We start from the raw sequence: 17,650 nt of genomic DNA, 5'->3' as shown, positions 1-17,650 counted from the left end.
GCAACGCGCGGATTTAAATATAGTTATACCTCGTTAGAGATTCATTAGAGCTCTCATAATCAACATCAAGCAAAGTGTAGATATATAAACACAATTTTTAGGTAATAAGGTTAAAAAAACACAAAACACAAAAACCCAGTGCTAACTGGTGAAAGAAATTAAATCATGAACAAATAGAAGCAGTTGAGTCAAGAATTGATGAATAGGCATACTTGTACGATTGATTAAATTGAAGTTTTGACAATAATTATTATAATTGTATTTAGTTTTTATCTTTTTCAATTCATTATTTTTAATTTGGTTGGTTTGTAGAGATTCTAGGTTCTCATTTACCATTCTGTTGGATGGAGTTGAGATCTTTCGTCAAAAGAAGAAAAAAAATTAAAGGAAGCAAACATGGTAGAAATAAAGGGAGAAGAAAAAGAGTTGAGACAGGCCAAGGGAATATTTGGAAAACCAAGTTTTTAATAATTGATATAATTTTTATATTTCAATTTTGAATGTTAAAGATTTAACATTGGGATTGTAAATCAGTTTTATTATGGTTTAATTTAGTTTGGATATTAATGTAAGAATTAGAATAATACTCAAACAAAAATTATCGAAAATCATACTTTTATTATGTTCGAAACCAAGTAAAAGATTTTTTTTTTACAAAATTCAATTTTCAAAGTGTTTCAAATACACAAAATTAAATAAATTTAATGAAAAACGATAGTACTATGTTGACATAATGACATGGGATATAAACATTTTATTATTGGCCTTATTTGTGTATGTAATAATTTATTCTTTAAAAACAATTGTTGCCTAATTTTGCAAAAAATTAAACTTATTTTGATTGATTGGTTGATAGAATAAAACATCTTACAGTCATCGTATAATCAAATTCCTAAAATTTATACCAGAACTAATAATTAAATTTGGTTATATAGATTCAACAAGTCATTTAATTTTCAAAAGACATGGACACATTGAAATTAAAGAAAAAGAGCATTAGATATGGAACATAATTACATGCCTGGAAGATGAAGTTCAATGGTGTCACGGGCCTCATCTATACGCAATTTGCAGACAGGATCAAAATCCTCATAAACCCGATTAGTTGTATGTGTAAGCTTGGATTCCATCGGACGGGAGATATATTGATATTTTTATTATTCTTGTTTGGATTGAGACTCTAAATGAATGAATTTCTTTCTTTTAATTTCATATGATATGATATGGGGAAATTTAATATTAGATTAGTCTACTTGAACAATGGGAAAAGAACTTTGAAGCTAAGGTTGCTTCAGTTTCTTGTTTAGTCATAGTCGTGGACTGGAATATAATTATTCCTTGTTAACCTTTACAAGTAATATTTGTTTTGTTTTGTTTAGGTCTTTCATTGTTTTGAATATACCTTGCCTTGAATTGCTTCGTGTGCAAATATATTATAATGAGAATTTAGGAATGGAAATATCAAATATAGAATGAATCATTTGTTTTTGTTCTATCCAAGAGAAACAAGGCATATATGCATTCGAGGAGTGATAGGGCCTACAACTTGTGTTTTGTAACCATCAATTGACTATCAATAGTGTTTTTAATGGTGTGTGATTATATCCAATAGTGAGAGATCACTCACTTTTTTTTTGATAGTTAAGTGCTGGCCACAAAACACAAAAATTACTGTCCCCCTAGACTTTCTCTATATGATTCTATAGAAGGAACAGCAATATCATATATAGCTAGTTAGACAATTATATTTAGAGTACAACTTACATCGAATTAGTTTTTGACAAATTTTGTATCAAATAAATTTTTTTGGTGTCTAAACATGGAAAGAAACAAAGCAAACACTATCCTATATCCGAGCGAATGATTTGCTGGAGATCAGCACAAGGCTCAAACCAAATAACATGATTAGAGTTACTCTTGGCACCATATCTAGCCATCCAATCCGCAGCTCTATTTGCTTCTCGGGACACCCACTCAACGTGAACAAGCCAAGGACGAGATAAAAGCTCATGAATCTTGTGAACCAAATATGTTACTTTAGATGAATACCCACTTGTAAGCTCATGCATGATGGGCAGAATGTCAAGGCAATCCGTTTCACATATAATATCCCTCAAACCGCAATTTCAAGCTAAAACCAGCCCCCTCCAAGCAGCAAATAATTCACATCTGATGATAGACCAGGAGGGAATGCTTCCAGAGCAGCCCGAGATCCAATCTCCCTTAGAATCTCTAATAATACACCCAAATCTCGCTAAATTTGAATTCTGATACAAGCTTGCATCACAATTAACTTTAAAACTGTTGCCTACCGGTGGTTTCCAACACAGGCAATTTCGGAGAGACCTAAAGACATTGTTTCGATTCCTGTAAACCTGTAAGTCCTTGGCGGTAATTCTGGCCAAGGCAATAACCGTGTGGTCTGTCCAAGGGTTGTCAGTATTGAATATGTCATTGCACCTATATCTCCATACCCACCAAAGTCCTGCACCAAAAGACGCCTCATTGTTAGCCAAGGCCTTCCGAAACCACTCTTCAAGAGCAGTACCAGCTGTCGAGTCCAGGATACTAGGATCCAACATATGCCAAATTTCCTTTGATCGTTCACAGTCTCTAAGGCAATGCTCCATAGTCTCCTGCGCCTTGTTACATCTCTTACACATATCTGAAGAAGCTAAATACCGCTTGAATCGAAAGGTCTCAGTTGGTAGAGCATCATGTAAGCCAAGCAACATAGTAAATTTGAACTTCTCCGGAATGTCTGTATTCCACAATCAGTTTCAGTTACTATTGGCATTCCAATTTAATGTTTTCTCTAATAACCATCTATAACCCTCCCTTGTACTATACTTTTTTGTTGTTGCAGGCCACCACTCCCACTGTGGCTCCAACTCAGTCAAACTAGGATATCCCAGACCACAAATAAACTGCTTAATCTCATGCAGAATAGGTGTGGTAAGACTATCAACCTCCCAAGACACCCTTTTCCACAAGTCAGCCACTATGAAATCTGATTCAGAAATATGTACATAAGGAACAAGGTTGCAAAGCTTGCCAAAAGGAGTCCACTCATCATACCAAACTGATCTGTGGACATCCCCAATATTTCAATGAAGCCCTTCCTTGAGATGCTCATAGGCACTAACAATGTTCTTCCAGGTAGCCGATGAAGAATTTCTACTATTTTTGTTCATACCAAATTGATTCCTGAGATATTTATGCTTCAAAACCTGCACCCACAACTTCTCACTATTATTTAGACAATCCCATACCAACTTTTCCAGAAGCGCCATGTTAGCACAGGTAGTATCCCTAATACCCAATCCTTCTGCTCTTTTAGGAGTTATGGCGACCTCCCACCTGACTAGAGGTAGACCTTTGCCGGTCGCTTGGCCTTTCCACAAGAACTATCTCATCAAGGAATCAATTTTACTACATGCATACTTCGGGAGAAGAGAAATTTGCATTTCATAAACCAGGATAGAGGCCATAACCGATTTAACAAGACAAAGCCTCCCTACCTTATTCAATAGGCATCCTTTCTAACTGCAGAGCTTCCTCGAAATTTTTTCAATAACCTCCTGAGCCGTCTTTTTGGAAGCTCTGGCATGACCGATGTTAATTCCCAGGTATTTACCCAAATCATTGCAGAATTGGATGTTAGAGACCCTTGAGAGAACCTCTTTTCTCCTCTCCGACACCCTCTTGGAACACTGGGCCTTTGACTTATGAAGATTTACCTTCAAACCTGACGCTCTAGAAAACAAGTCCAGACAATGCATAACCTCTATTACTTGAGCTTTCGATGTCTTACAGAAAAGCAAAAGATCATCTGCAAACATCAAATGAGAGAGTCGTGGTCCGTTCCTAGAAACTGCTACCGGGTTCCACAAACCTTGGGAAACTCTATGAGAGATAAAGCAGGCAAGCATTTCCATACAGAGTACAAATAGATAAGGAGACATGGAATCTCCTTGCCTCAACCCTCTCTTTGGATTGAAATTTTGGAACCTGTTCCCATTCCATAAAACTGCCAATGAAGAGGAAGTCACACAATTCAATATAAGATTAATGGTAGCCTTTGGAAACCCAAACCGAACCAAAGTAGCTTCCAAAAAATGCCAGTCTACCCTGTCATAAGCTTTTTCTAAATCAATCTTGAATGCCATGGTCCCTTTTCGAGACTTAGTGTTCCTCATGAAGTGCATAATCTCTTGAGCAATGATAATATTCTCCGTGCTTCCTCTTCCTAGAATGAACCCTCTTTGCAAAGGACCAATGATCTCCGACAGGAAAGGTCTGAACCTGTTAACTACAACCTTTGTGACAATTTTATAAATTACATTACATAAGCTAATAGGCCAAAACTCACGTAAGGAAGAGGGAACTTCCACTTTAGGAATTAGAACAACGAGAGTATCGAAAATAGTCGCATTCATTGGCTCACCCTCAAAGGCTCGCTTGACCAGTCCACACACATCATTGCTAAGAGAGTCCCAGAACTCTTTGTAGAAAACTGCTTGAAATCCATCTGGCCATGGGGCTTTAAACGAACTCATGGTCATCACAGCTCTTTTAACCTCTTCAGACGTTACTGGTTCCACTAGTTTTTGACAAGTCTCAGTACTAAGAGATGGGCAAGGAAATTGCCCCATGGCGTCCAGGTCGATATCCTCCCTTGTAGAAAAGAGTTTTTGAAAGAAAGAATTTTTTTGCCATTTCTAGAGTCGAAGTCTCCGTGGCCCAAGACCCATACTCCAAAAACAACCCATGAATTTTGTTCGTCTTTCGCCTGATAACCGTCTACAGATGAAAAATTTTTGTATTTCTGTCTTCACATCTCACCCATTGTTCTCTAGATTTTTGATACCACAACAGCTCTTCTTGAAGAAGGACAACATTCAGTTCCTGATGCAAAACTTGCTCTTTGATCCTAAGCTGTTGATCCTCCTGACTCTCCAAAGTAATCTGAACGTCATTCAAAAGCCTCTCCAGCACCCTTTTCTTAACAAAAATATTGCTAAAAACCTTTTTATTGAAGCTAGTTGCATCTTTTTGAACCTCTAACAAATATTTGATCACATCCGGAGCTCCTTTATTCCAAGCTGTATGAACAACATTCCTAAAAAAGGATGAGTCATCCATGCAGCCTGGAATCTGAATGGACGATAGCCCTTGGTAGCCCTCTCTGCCATCTTGCACCTAGTGAACAACGGGCAATGATCAGAGTGAAGGCACGCCAGCACCTCAGTATAAGCCTCCGGAAACATCAGTCGCCAGTCTTGGTTGATAACTGCTCTATCAAGCTTCTTAGCCACCTGCACCCCACCTTTCACCTTCCTGTACCAAGTGAATCTTCTCCCAATAGCCCCATATCAAACAGCCCACAATCCTCCAATGTTTTCGTAAATTTTTCTGCTCTGGCAAGTCTAAACTGCCCCCTCTAACTTCACTCTGCAACAGCACATCATTAAAGTCCCCTAATACAATCTAAGGTCCGTGGATCATATTAGCAATCCTTGTGAAGTCACCCCACAGTTCTTTACGTCGATGTATATGTGGATTAGCATACACTGCACTGCAGTAACTAGAAGAATTTCCCATAGTGATTTCAAAACTGATACATTGATCAACTACATCCAATACTCTCACAGAAATATTTGAATTAGAACATAGAACCCAGATACCCCCACTATGACCATTAGCCTCAACAATACCAACACCCTTGTAACCTAGATTATTCCAAAAAGATTTCATCCTCTCGAAAGGAATATGGGTTTAAACGGCCTATGCACGTGAAAGCTTCAATGCTCAGTCCAAGCACACACCAAGTGGGCCCTGGAAGTAGATTTCTGCACTATCTACACTTAGTTATTCATTTTCTGTAATCCCTAGTAACTAGTTTAGTATAAATAGCACTTTTTACTATTGTATTAGGGGATTATGATATTATCATCCTTGGACTTTGAGGCTGGCCACACGGCCATGCCTAAACCTTTCTCTCTTATGTATTTTCAACGGTGGAGTTTCTACACCTCATAGATTAAGGTGTGGAGCTCTGCTGTTCTTCATGAATTAATGCAAGTACTATTGTTTCTCTTTCAATTCATGCTTAATTATTCTCCAAGATATACTATCGTACTTAATTCAGTTAAGTCAGAATGAAGGGGTGACCCGTGACAATCACCCACTATCTTCGTTACTCGCTTAGCCAAGATCCATGTGCCTAACAACCACAAGCGGTCTACATGATGTTCAACGTAGTCATTGGACGACAGTCGGAGTATATTCTCTTGGGTCTCTAATCCACGATTCGCATCGTCTCTCCTGACAACAGAGCATCCGAATCCGTGAGGTTAGAACCTTCGTGGTATAGGCTAGAACCAATTGGCAGCATTCCTGAGATCCGGAAAGTCTAAACCTTGTCTGTGGTATTTCGAGTAGGATCTGGAAGGGATGACTGTGACGAGCTTCAAACTCGCGAATGTTGGGTGCAGTGACAGTGTGCAAAAGGATAGAGAGATCCTATTCCGACGCTAGTGAGAACCGACAGATGATTAGCCGTGCGGTAGCTGTACCTGGTGTTTTTCATCCGAGACGAGAAATCCAACAGTTGATTAGCCGTGCAGAGACCGTACCTGGTATTTTTCATCCGAGAGGATCATACAGCTTGCCATGGAAGGGACCACGCATGATTGGACGAAGACAGTAGGAAAATAGAGGTTCAGAATCAACAAAGCATCTCCAAACGCTTATCTGAAATTCCCACAAATGAATTACATAAGTATCTTTATTTTATTTTATGTTTTATTTATCTTTTAATTATCAAAACCCCATAACCATTTGAATCCACCTGACTGAGATTTACAAGATGACTATAGCTTGCTTCAAGCCGACAATCTCTGTGGGGTCGACCCTTACTCACGTAAGGTATTACTTGGACGACCCAGTGCACTTGCTGGTTAGTTGTGCAGAGTTGTGAAAAGTGTAATCACAATTTCGTGCACCAATATATCATGAATTTGAGTTAAAGTTAAGGTTTTAGGATTGTGAATCATTTATAATTATGCATGGATATTGGCTGTATATATGTTGCTCTCTATTCTATGTTAATGAAAAAATATGTTAAGAATATGTCTCAATTGCTTGTCACTTGGTATTTTTTTTGAGAACTTAATTGTCGTAGTGATAGCTAATTGCAAGAATAATGGGATTGAGTTTACAAAGTTGAGTGGAATTAGTTTTTCTGTTAAAAATTTCCTTTGATTAAACTCCATGTTAGTGTTAGTTGATTAGGTTGTTGTTTGATTAGGTTAGCCTAGTTCAATTAGGTGGTTAGGTAGTCAATTGATTTTGTAGTGGATTTAGGTTTGAACTTTGATGTTTATTCTATCTGAAATTGGTTTTCCTGTGCTGGTAATGACTTGTCCTATTCTAATTTAGTTTCCTGCTACTGCTTCATTGATCTACCCTGTGCTAAATTAGTTTACTTGGTGCTGTTGATTAGGTTTAAACTGTTATTGATCCTATGTTGCTGTTTCATTGATTTACTTTTGTGCTAAACTGGTTTATATAATGCTGCTGCATAGTATTATTGCTGCCTTATTCTTGTGTTGGCTGTTGCTGGAATGAACAAATTCTGAATTATTTGTGCAATAGTGATAACTTTGATGAATTTCTAAGTCTAAGCTATCACTACTGCTGCATTCTTGCAATAGCTTCTATTTGAAGTGAATGATGGTTGTGAATAACTCTTGAGTGTTGCTGTGGATGAATGTTTCCTTTCTTTTGCTGCATATGTATTACATCATCAAAAGTATTTTTGCAAGATATCTAACATGTTTATTTCTTTTACGTGCAGGAAGACATGATGTGATGAAGAAAATATGTTCCATACAAATATCACATGGGATGGGTCTTACAATGACCTTAGTTATGTAAATGTAATATTTTGATGTGTTATGTACTTTTTGAGGTATTACATGTAATTGGAAAAATTACACTCTATTTTGATTTGTGTTGTTTAGACTAAAAATTAAACATATCTATCTTATAATGAAATTTTTATGATTTAGATTTCTTGAATTTCTTATTTTTAGATTTATTTTATGATTATTATCATTTTGGGATGTGATTATAATTTAAAAAAATTGAATCTCATAAACAACAACAGGCTATAGTCACCGTTTTAAAAAAAACGTGACCATAGATAAGGCTATGGTCACGGTTTTAAGGAGGGGTGACCATAGAGGCTATGACCACGGCGAAAAACCGTGACCATAGATAGGGCTATGGTCACAGTTTTAAGGAGGGTGACCATAGAGGCTATGGCCACAGTGAAAAACCGTGACCATAGATAGGCTATGGTCACGGTTTTAAGGAGGGGGTGACCATAGAGACTATGGCCACGGTGAAAACCGTGACCATAGATAGGGCTATGGTCACGGTTTTAGGTGGGGTGACCATAGAGTCTATGGCCACGGTAAAAACCGTGACCATAGATAGGGCTATGGTCATGGTTTTAAGGAAGGGTGACCATAGAGGCTATGGCCACAGTGAAAACCATGACCATAGCCTTATCTATGGTCACGGTTTTAAGGAGGGGTGACCATAGAGGCTAAACCGTGACCATAGATAAGGCTATGGTCACGGTAAAAAAACGTGGCCTAAAGTGTCAGATTTTGAAAATTGAAACCGTAACCATAAAAACCGTGACCATAGATAAAAAAAACCATGACCATAGACCTATGACCACGAGAGAATAGGCCACGGTAAAAAACCGTGACTATAAGTCCAAAACCGTGACCATAGATCTATGGTCACCCTTTTTACTAGCTATAGTCACGGTTTTTTACCGTGACCATAGGCTTTTTTTTTTTTGTAGTGTGAATTGAATTTCAATGTTTGAAATAAAAAATTACAATAGTTTAAATTAAATTCTATAATTTTTTTTAAAATCAATTCCAACTAAATAGGTCTCGTTTAAAATTTTATTCCATCAAAATTTTACTTAAAATATAAAATATCTTAAATGTCTATGTGACTTAATTACTTTTTTTTATCTATTTATTTTTTTTTCAAGGCCTCTTACCTCTCACACTACAAGGGAGGTGTAAAATGGCGGCGGTTTTTTTCTTGATTAGCGGCGGTTTACGCAAAATCAAATGCCGGCGGCTAATTGGACCGCTATGGATATGGACGTCGGGATTGGATTTGGCGGCGGTTTCCAGCAACCGCTGGTATAACCGCCGCTAAATCAAAATTTTGCGGCACACGAATAGAGAACCACCGCCAAACCAGACTGACACGATTTGTTTCATATTTACCGGCGGTTTTCGAACTGCCGCAATTTATCTCGATATGTCCAAGTTGCCACATGTTTAGCGGCGGTTTTAAACCGCCGCTAATTTAAGAAAAAAAAAAGAAATTTGGATTTTTCAAAAAAAAGCATAATTTTTTTAAAATATTATTGAATCAATTTTTATTCTTTTTAGATTTTTTATTATTTTAAGAGTGAATATTTTCAACCTTAAAATCTAAACTTTTAGCAAAAAAAAAATTGAAATATAAGCAAAACAAAATAATATATTCATAAAAATACGAAGAAAATAAATCTCTTTCAAAGAGTTGCTCAGTCTAATTCAATAAAATGTTTGCTTCAATCCAAAATATCTCCAATCCTAATATTCTATTTTTCACTATATTATTCCACGAAACTCATCCCTGCAGCGATGTCTAGTGGCAGCTCCTCACCTTGCCGTTGAAACAGATAAATTAGAGCACTCTCCATCGCCTTCATCTTTTTCTTCTCTGCTGCTGCCTCATCCTCCATCGCCTTCCTCTTCAACTTCTTGCCTTCCAGCTCTGCCTGCAGTTCAAGCAGCTTCCTCTGGATCTCTGGAGATTAAGCACTATACAGCCAAGCTCATATATGCAATTCCTCTTTTATGGTTTTTACCTTTAAAAAAAAAAGTTAACATGTCTAGTGAGACATACATATATGCACAATATAGATGTAATAAGAAAAATCAATTCCCAAATCCAAATCCAATAAATCCAAATCGATATAGACACAATATTTTAAATAAAATTGAAGTGGATTGGGAAGTAAAAGTGAAACCAATACTATGCAAATTGTAACAAAATTATATTAAATTTACTATATATATCGATCTAAATTGGCATGTATTTAATATTTATAGTCCAATTGTATATCCATATATACGAATGTAGGAGGAGTGTCTCATAAATTGCTCTCTGCTTTAATTGTTGTCGTAAGTAACCAATATAACTTACTAAATCGTTAGATCAACGATGATTTATTTTTGTCTTACTAGTTTGTACCCAATAACAGTTTAACTTCATATACACCCTCATAGTAAATTATTAGACACTTGCAATGATTTACATGTAAGTTTTGAGTTTACTTCGTCAACAATAAATTAGAAAAGAAGACACAAATGCATATATTTTTCAATCAAGATATTCATGTAGAATTGATTTTCAACTAATTTATGTCTGATAAATCCAACAAGTAACTAATAAGATGAAAATGCATTCAGGATATTTCATCAGTATATAGGTTCCTATAAGATTGAGAACATGTAAGGATTAGTTTGATAAATTTACCTTTGTGGATTTGAACATGATTTGTGCAGGGTAGTTAAGGAAAGCCAGAGACCCCTTTGTTAGGCCATGAGAACCCATAAGAACAATTGAAAGCTTCACATAAGTTTTTCATGGATTCACCATTTGCTTGCTTGTGAAGCCTTGAAGGTAAATCAGGAAAAGGTAAACAAACCCTTGAATAAATGTGAAGTACCAATCATAGCTGAAAATTAATAAACCACCAAATCATTAGTCACAAATTAATATCACTAACAAATAAAAATAGTACTAATTAATTCATCGTATATCTTGCTGAGTATATATATATTAGTCTTACTCCTAAATCCTAATCTATCTATCTGTCTATCTATCTTGGTCAACCTATATATAATTGTTGCTGCACATTTTAATCAGCACGAATCCCTTCAGTCAAGTTTATTATAGGAGCCAAACTGTGACCAACCTTGCTACAATCAAGTCTATATATTCTAATAACTTGGGGATATGCATTTATCAAAAAAGCATACCTTCACTGAGGATTAAGATTTGGATTAAATGAAGAACACTTTGACAATAAGAAAGAAAGAAAAAATAATTTTATTACCTGTACATTAGACTGCGAAGTTTGAAATATGTTTCATCATCATAGAATAGGTGACAATAGGACAACCTCCCATCCCTTCCAGCACGGCCTATCTCCTAAAAAAGCCAATCCAAATATTCAAAAAGACCTATGAAAGAACATTTTGCTATATTTTTACTAGTTTAAAAAAAATCATATACCTGCACATACTCCTCCAGACTTTTAGGCAGACTATAATGAATTACCTGAACATAAATATGACATGGGTTTCCAGAATGATTTAGTTTGACATATAAGATATTTATATAGGAATGTGAATATTCATAGAAATTGATGTAGAAAAGCATAATATGTTAATAAGCCTTACAACTCCAACATCACTTTTATCCAGTCACATACCAAATGCCACAGTTGCAACAACCTTCATAAAAAGTCACAAGGAGTCAGTTGGCAAATAAATTTGTGTCTGAAGCACCAACAGGAGAAAACATGATGAAAATATTATAGAACAATGAATTTAAGCACCACAAAATTGACAAAACTAGAAATTAGAACAAAACTTTTTATCTTACCACTCTGATCTTGTTGGAGGTAAACAACTCTTGGACATAGTTGCGTTCCTTTAAACTCATACCACCATGATAACACTATTTTAATCCAAGTCAAGCATCAGATTTATAATTCAATAGCAAGGCTTAACAGAATTATCTAACTTGCCTATTTTTCAGCAAAGACACCAATAAATGAAAATTGTCCCTTAGTTGTGCCTTTTGAATAAGATTTGTGCAAGGAATATCTAGAGCAGACATGATGGCATCTAAAGTTGTGTTTGTAGCAGTTGCTGTCATTGCAAGAATAGTACCTATGTTAAGCCTTTTACGGAGCAAAGATGCTCTAAGCCTCATGAATGATGGTTGGAAATTGTGAGACCTGTAGAAACGTTAATCACAAGATCAACAGGGAAGCAGATCAAAGTGGAAACATTAATATGAACAAAATACATCCGAACCTCTCACCATTCAGAAATACAGTGTGCTTCGTCAACAACAAGTGAGATGCCTAACATACCAGAAATAACAGACAGAAACTCCTCATTTAGGAAGTGCTCTGGGGAAACAAAAAGCACCTATATGAATTAGAATTGCAAACATTAGCCATATGTAACAACTAACAAGTACTACCATCACCAGTAAATAAAACTGGCATGCAAATCTATCATCTGCAATGGCCTAAAAACAAAAGTAACCACTCTGCAAGAGTTCAACTTTTTTCTTCACTATCAAAACCAAACCAAAGTAGCATTCAGTTGCAGAAACTCACCTTCATTGCACCTTGTCTAAGCTGGTTCAGTGTTTCAGCTGCTTCCTCAGATGTCTACAATTGTTTAACAACGAACCAAACAAAAAGATTAAATAACCACGTCCCATACATCCATCAGAATAAGTAAATTACATCAGATGAAATACCTGACTGCTGCTTAAACAACCTTTTCATATACAAGGTTAAGACAGCAGAACAATAGATGAAAATTCCAAGCTCAGACGCAGAACATAGATGCTATTAGCATACAAAGAGCATAATGGAGATCAACATGAACACCTTAGCGTTTCTTTATATGATTTATACACGCACCTAAGTCCCTCTTTTTTAATAATTCCAATTCCAAAAATGGGAAGCACAATCCATGACCAATTGAACATTCCTCTAATAATGATAATGACCCTTTTTATTTTTATATATTTTACCTCATTTAGAGTGTTAATAACTAGTTTACTACTATTTCGAATTAAAATTTGACTTAATGAGAATGTTAATAACTTAGAAGTTCTGATCCTGATATATGGTAGATAGCTAGTCATTAGTACTGAAGTTAAGTCATTTCTAACTTTATGGAAGAACTCTAATAAAGCAACGCATAAAAGCTATCGATCCACATGATTCAGCTGAAATTAAGCTGAGCTGAACCTTAAGGCTCTCAATTGATAATGTAAGTGTGTAACAGATTCTCAGAAAAAGGATGGTTGGGAACCTTATTTCAAACAGTTTCATCCATAACATTATGTCAAAAACAGACTTGAACATTATTGAAACTAAATCAATCAAATAACTTTTTTCATTTATTTATTCTAACTATCAATTTTAATACAAATCACACAATAAATAAATAAAGTAGTACCTTCAAATCCCTAATTCTAAATAGCAACAATTAACCCCAATTAATAGAAGATATAGATAAATTCTGAATCAAAGTAACCTGAATCAAAATTTTGAACCAAGAATGAAAACAAGAAAGAAAGATCAATGTGGAAGAACGAACCAGTAACAGGAGAGAGGCCACGATAGTTCAGATTGGCGCACGGGGAAGGAGGGTGTAAGGGTTTCATGCACGATCGAGGAGATGGGAAACTTCGACGCCGGTAAGAGAAGGACGGAGGGCAGCCGCGCGACTCCACAACCACACAAAGGCGCAGGGTGAATCGAAGATTAGGGATTTCAGGCACCGTGGATGAGGGAGTATGGATTTCAGGCACTGTGCAGGAGAGTCGAAAGCTTGACGCTGGAAAGAGGAGGATGGATCAACGACGCACGGTGGAGCAGTAGTGCCAGGGTTTCATGCGCTACCAATCTCACTTTGCGGGTTTATGCAAGATTGGGGAAAATATTAGTTATAAGATAAAAAAAAAGTCAAAATAAAAATTGAATTATGATAAAGATCCAAATTAGTGGCATTTCAAATGCAGTCGCCACCGATGGTGCGGCACATGAAGAATTGGTACTTTTGCTGACATGTTTTGTGGCGGTAAGCTGAGCGGCCGGCAATTTTTTGCCGTTATGCTCCGTGTCTCTTGTAGTGTCAACACACGCGGTCTTCCTCAGCACCTCCACTCTCCTTCCCTTCACTGCTTCGTCTCACTATTCTTCTCTTTTAACTTGATTTATTGTAGAAGACAAAACAAATAGACATAAAGTACGTATATGTTAACGTCTCAACCGTATGCATACCGTATGTTGTTCTTCTCTCAAGTGAATTTTGCTTCCACATAATGCAAAATTATACGCTGCTCCAATCAACTAGAAAATTTTAAAGCTATTAATTAGTGTGCTATAATTTTTAGTAAAATTGATAAACATTTGTGTTTAATGTAGTGTACATATATATATGTGTGTGTTTATTCAATTATATATACTCTGCTTATGTTTATTCAATAGAACAAAAACAAAATATTAGAAAACCAAAGCAAAAAAGGGTTTGGTTCAGTTTGGATGGCAAGATATTTTCTTGGTTTGCTTATTTGAATGAATTGGTATTAGTTTATATCATGTTTTCAAAGTACATATCAAAGAATATAACGACCAGACAGAGGTGAATGGAAAAAAGGCAACAAGGAAAGAGGCGGCGAACAACAAAAGTTGAGACTCTCAGACAAAAACAAAATGAAAAAATACAGGTAAATAATATAAATGTTAAATAACAGTTTAAAAAAAATTAAATTAATTATTAAAATTAAATATTTAATTTATTAAAATAATCAATTTTAAATTTAAATTATTAAGATTAGACATTTTTTTTTAATATTCTACTATATCACGTTTTCATTTCATTTCAATCCTATTTTTCTTCCTCCATTTACACGTCGTTTATCCAGACGGTCCTTCCTTTGCCGCTCACTCCGACACACCTCCACCTCTGCCAGTCAACCCAATGCACCTCTCCCTCAACAAAATTTGTCTATATTCATTTTTTTATTGAGTGCCACAGCCTTTGTAGGGTTAATTACATATGAAGTTTCAATGATAAGACATTTCTATACGGCCGATATCACTTAAACACGTACATTTCACAAATAGTTCATCATAATAAATAAATTCTAAATCCTAAATTCTATAATATGTTTACAAATACATTTTATTTATCTATATAATATTTCTCATTATTACTAGAAAAATAGCTTCCTAAATAATCGAACATTATACGATCATCCTCAAACACCTAGTAAATTTTAACGAGATATTTTGAATGGTTTCTTTGGCATTGATCGAGCAAAGTGGGAGAAGCTAGTAGTCCGTGAAGCATAACGAAGCTTAGAGGAAGGTGCAGGTGCAAGAGGTATAGAAGATGAAGGTGTTCCAGGAGTCCGTGGAGCTTGTGCGATTGGGGTAGGTATTATTTGAGGTGCATAAGGAGATTCAGTTGAAGGGGTTATAGGAGTCCATGGTGCATAAGGAGGTTCAGCTGAAGGCGTTATAGGAGTCCATGGTGCAGGTGGTGTAGCTATTGAAGGTGCATAAGGAGGCTCGACCGAAGGTGTAATAGGAGTCCATGGTGCAGATGGTGCATAAGGAGGTTCAGACGGAGGCATTATAGGAGTCAATGGTGCAGGTGGCGTAACTATTGAAGGCGTTATAGGAGTCCATGGTGCAGGTGGTGTATAAGGAGGATGAGCGGAAGGTGTTATAGGAGTCCATGGTGCATAAGGAGGCTGAGTCCATGGTGCAGGAGAAGGTAATGGAGGAGACCATGCTGGCCACACATATATAGCAAGCTTTTGTCCCAATTTACAATGATTACCAATACTTGAAATGTACCATCTTGCCCCTGTGCCTCCAAATATAATCTCATCTTCTCCACTACTCAATGTTATTGCATTAGGAGAAACTGAACAAGTTATAAACTCATCTGGATTCACTCTCACCACGTTGTCCCACCCGGGAACATACTTGAACACTATAAACATATATATTAAATTGTACATTAACATAACTATATCATTTTTAATATGAGAAAATGATATTTTTCTCTTCATTACTCAAATAAAAATGTCAAAAAAATTATTTTTATTAAAATTAAACTGGACATNNNNGAACCAAATAATTATCACTAATTTATATATATAATTATAATGATTATTCAATGATATTTTCGTAAAATAGATTAAAGTATATATTATTCTAATCTGATAAAAAAAAGAGCGTATATCTTATAAATAAAATAGAAGGGAAGAGATTGGGGTGTCATGAACGTTATTTTGTTTTTAATATTGATTTCTTTATTCATTTTAATTTGGATATCATTTTAAATAAATTGATAATTAAATAAACTTACTTCTCTAAATATAATTTACATCTCTAAGAGTTAAGACTATGAATTGAATGAGTTTAATTACCAATCCGGTCCCCAACATAGAAATTCTTGTCTGCAGCCCAAGCTTGGTAATCAAATAATGTTCTCCAACCATAGTCATCTCCAACTATGTATTCTTCGACAGCTATGGTTGAGAAGATGGTAGAAAATGCAACAAGGATTATTATTAGAGTACGAGAAAGAGCCATGCTTAATAAACCTAATTAAGCACTTTCTCTAAGTATGCGATTATATTGAGATTGACAGAATGGACATAAATAAGAGTTTCCGGAGAAGTTTACAAGGGTTGTAAGGTATACGTGTTGCGTGTGTCGTAAACAACTAAGGACGGCCTCACATAAATTTGATACCCAATTTTAACAAGTATTAATACAAGTGGAAACTCAAATGCAGTTAACTTTACGTGAAGTTGATAACTGAGAATTGTTAGATAAAAATTTAGTCAAATTATTTAAATTATTTAATGGCTTTCACTTATCAACTTCACGTAAAGTTGACTGCACCTGAGTTTTTACCTTAATATAATATTAACAATAATACACCCACTCGTATTAATATATAGTTTTTTATTTTAAATTATTTATTTCTATCATTATGTAATTAAAGAAATACAGAAGCGTATGTATATTTTTATTTTTAGTATTTTTTTTTAAATTTAAACTTTCACTGACTCTTAGTCCAAGAAACTAGAAAGCAAACAAAACCTCTGTTTTGTAGCAATGTTTGCTACATATTTATAGGTTTCTCGGTTTTATGGGTTTTTTTTTTTTGTAAAAGTTTAATTTTTGGTTTATTCGAATTTGATTTGCAGGTTTATTATTGTTTGATTAGGGATTTTGTTAGATTTGATCAGTACAGATTATATATTTTATAGTAAATTTTAGAAATTTGATTTGTAAATTTGTTACCGTTTCATTTTTAGATTTATTGATTTTTCATAAGAAATTTTGTTGGGATTTTTATTTTTATTTTTTATTTAATTTAAAAAATATTTGAAGAGCATATGTTGTTCGTGTATTAAAAAAATTAATTAAGCTTTAATGAATGTTATTCTAATAAATCTTACCTATTTTTTTTTTTATAAATGTCAAAATTGTATCAGCTGTAAAGATATACACCTAATTGTAACATTAATATATAGTATTAGGAGACTTGGTGATAACGAACTGAGAATTATGTTCAATATTTAATTGTTGTCTTTTTGTGGTGTAACAAGGATACGCCACGTTTAAAGAAGAAAAATTGTAAAGAAAGGAAATACATTTTTTTTTTGGGTAAAATATCATTTTGTATATAATATTTATGTTTTATTAAAA

General features: G+C 35.1%; 2 protein-coding genes and 2 long non-coding RNA genes across 4 annotated transcripts in view; all 4 read right to left on the bottom strand.

Moving 5' to 3' along the window:
* The window catches only part of LOC107648357 (inactive protein RESTRICTED TEV MOVEMENT 2-like), a 3,726-nt gene extending 2,497 nt beyond the window's left edge, over window positions 1-1,229 (bottom strand). The window contains exon 1 of the mRNA XM_016352255.2: window positions 1,022-1,229. Coding sequence (XP_016207741.1) covers window positions 1,022-1,130 — 109 coding nt within the window. The 5' untranslated portion in view covers window positions 1,131-1,229. The remainder of the gene's footprint in view (window positions 1-1,021) is intronic.
* Window positions 9,589-11,859, bottom strand: LOC110264112. Its single transcript, XR_002349842.1, has 3 exons — window positions 11,764-11,859; window positions 10,630-10,831; window positions 9,589-9,958 (listed from the first exon to the last, which is right to left on the bottom strand). It is a non-coding gene; the product is annotated as an uncharacterized LOC110264112 (long non-coding RNA).
* Window positions 11,177-11,606, bottom strand: LOC110264113. Its single transcript, XR_002349843.1, has 3 exons — window positions 11,559-11,606; window positions 11,392-11,436; window positions 11,177-11,307 (listed from the first exon to the last, which is right to left on the bottom strand). It is a non-coding gene; the product is annotated as an uncharacterized LOC110264113 (long non-coding RNA).
* Window positions 15,179-16,692, bottom strand: LOC107647247 (proline-rich receptor-like protein kinase PERK2). The gene is made up of 2 exons (XM_016351347.2): window positions 16,357-16,692; window positions 15,179-15,917 (listed from the first exon to the last, which is right to left on the bottom strand). The coding sequence occupies exons 1-2, from the start codon at window positions 16,520-16,522 to the stop codon at window positions 15,193-15,195; spliced, it is 891 nt and encodes a 296-aa protein (XP_016206833.1). The 5' UTR covers window positions 16,523-16,692; the 3' UTR covers window positions 15,179-15,192.

This window comes from Arachis ipaensis, chromosome B06 (genome assembly GCF_000816755.2).
Source record: "Arachis ipaensis cultivar K30076 chromosome B06, Araip1.1, whole genome shotgun sequence".
NCBI lineage: Eukaryota > Viridiplantae > Streptophyta > Magnoliopsida > Fabales > Fabaceae > Arachis > Arachis ipaensis.
The sequence above is the reverse complement of the archived record's forward strand: the minus strand, read 5'-3'. Positions and strand labels throughout refer to the sequence as shown.

Excerpts from the sequence above, each read along its gene's own strand:
- LOC107647247 (XM_016351347.2), bottom strand. The coding sequence starts at position 16,522 with ATGGCTCTTTCTCGTACTCTAATAATAATCCTTGTTGCATTTTCTACC. Across the intron at positions 15,918-16,356 it reads CTATGTTGGGGACCGGATTG|TGTTCAAGTATGTTCCCGGG; the intron begins GTAATTAAACTC and ends ATATGTTTATAG.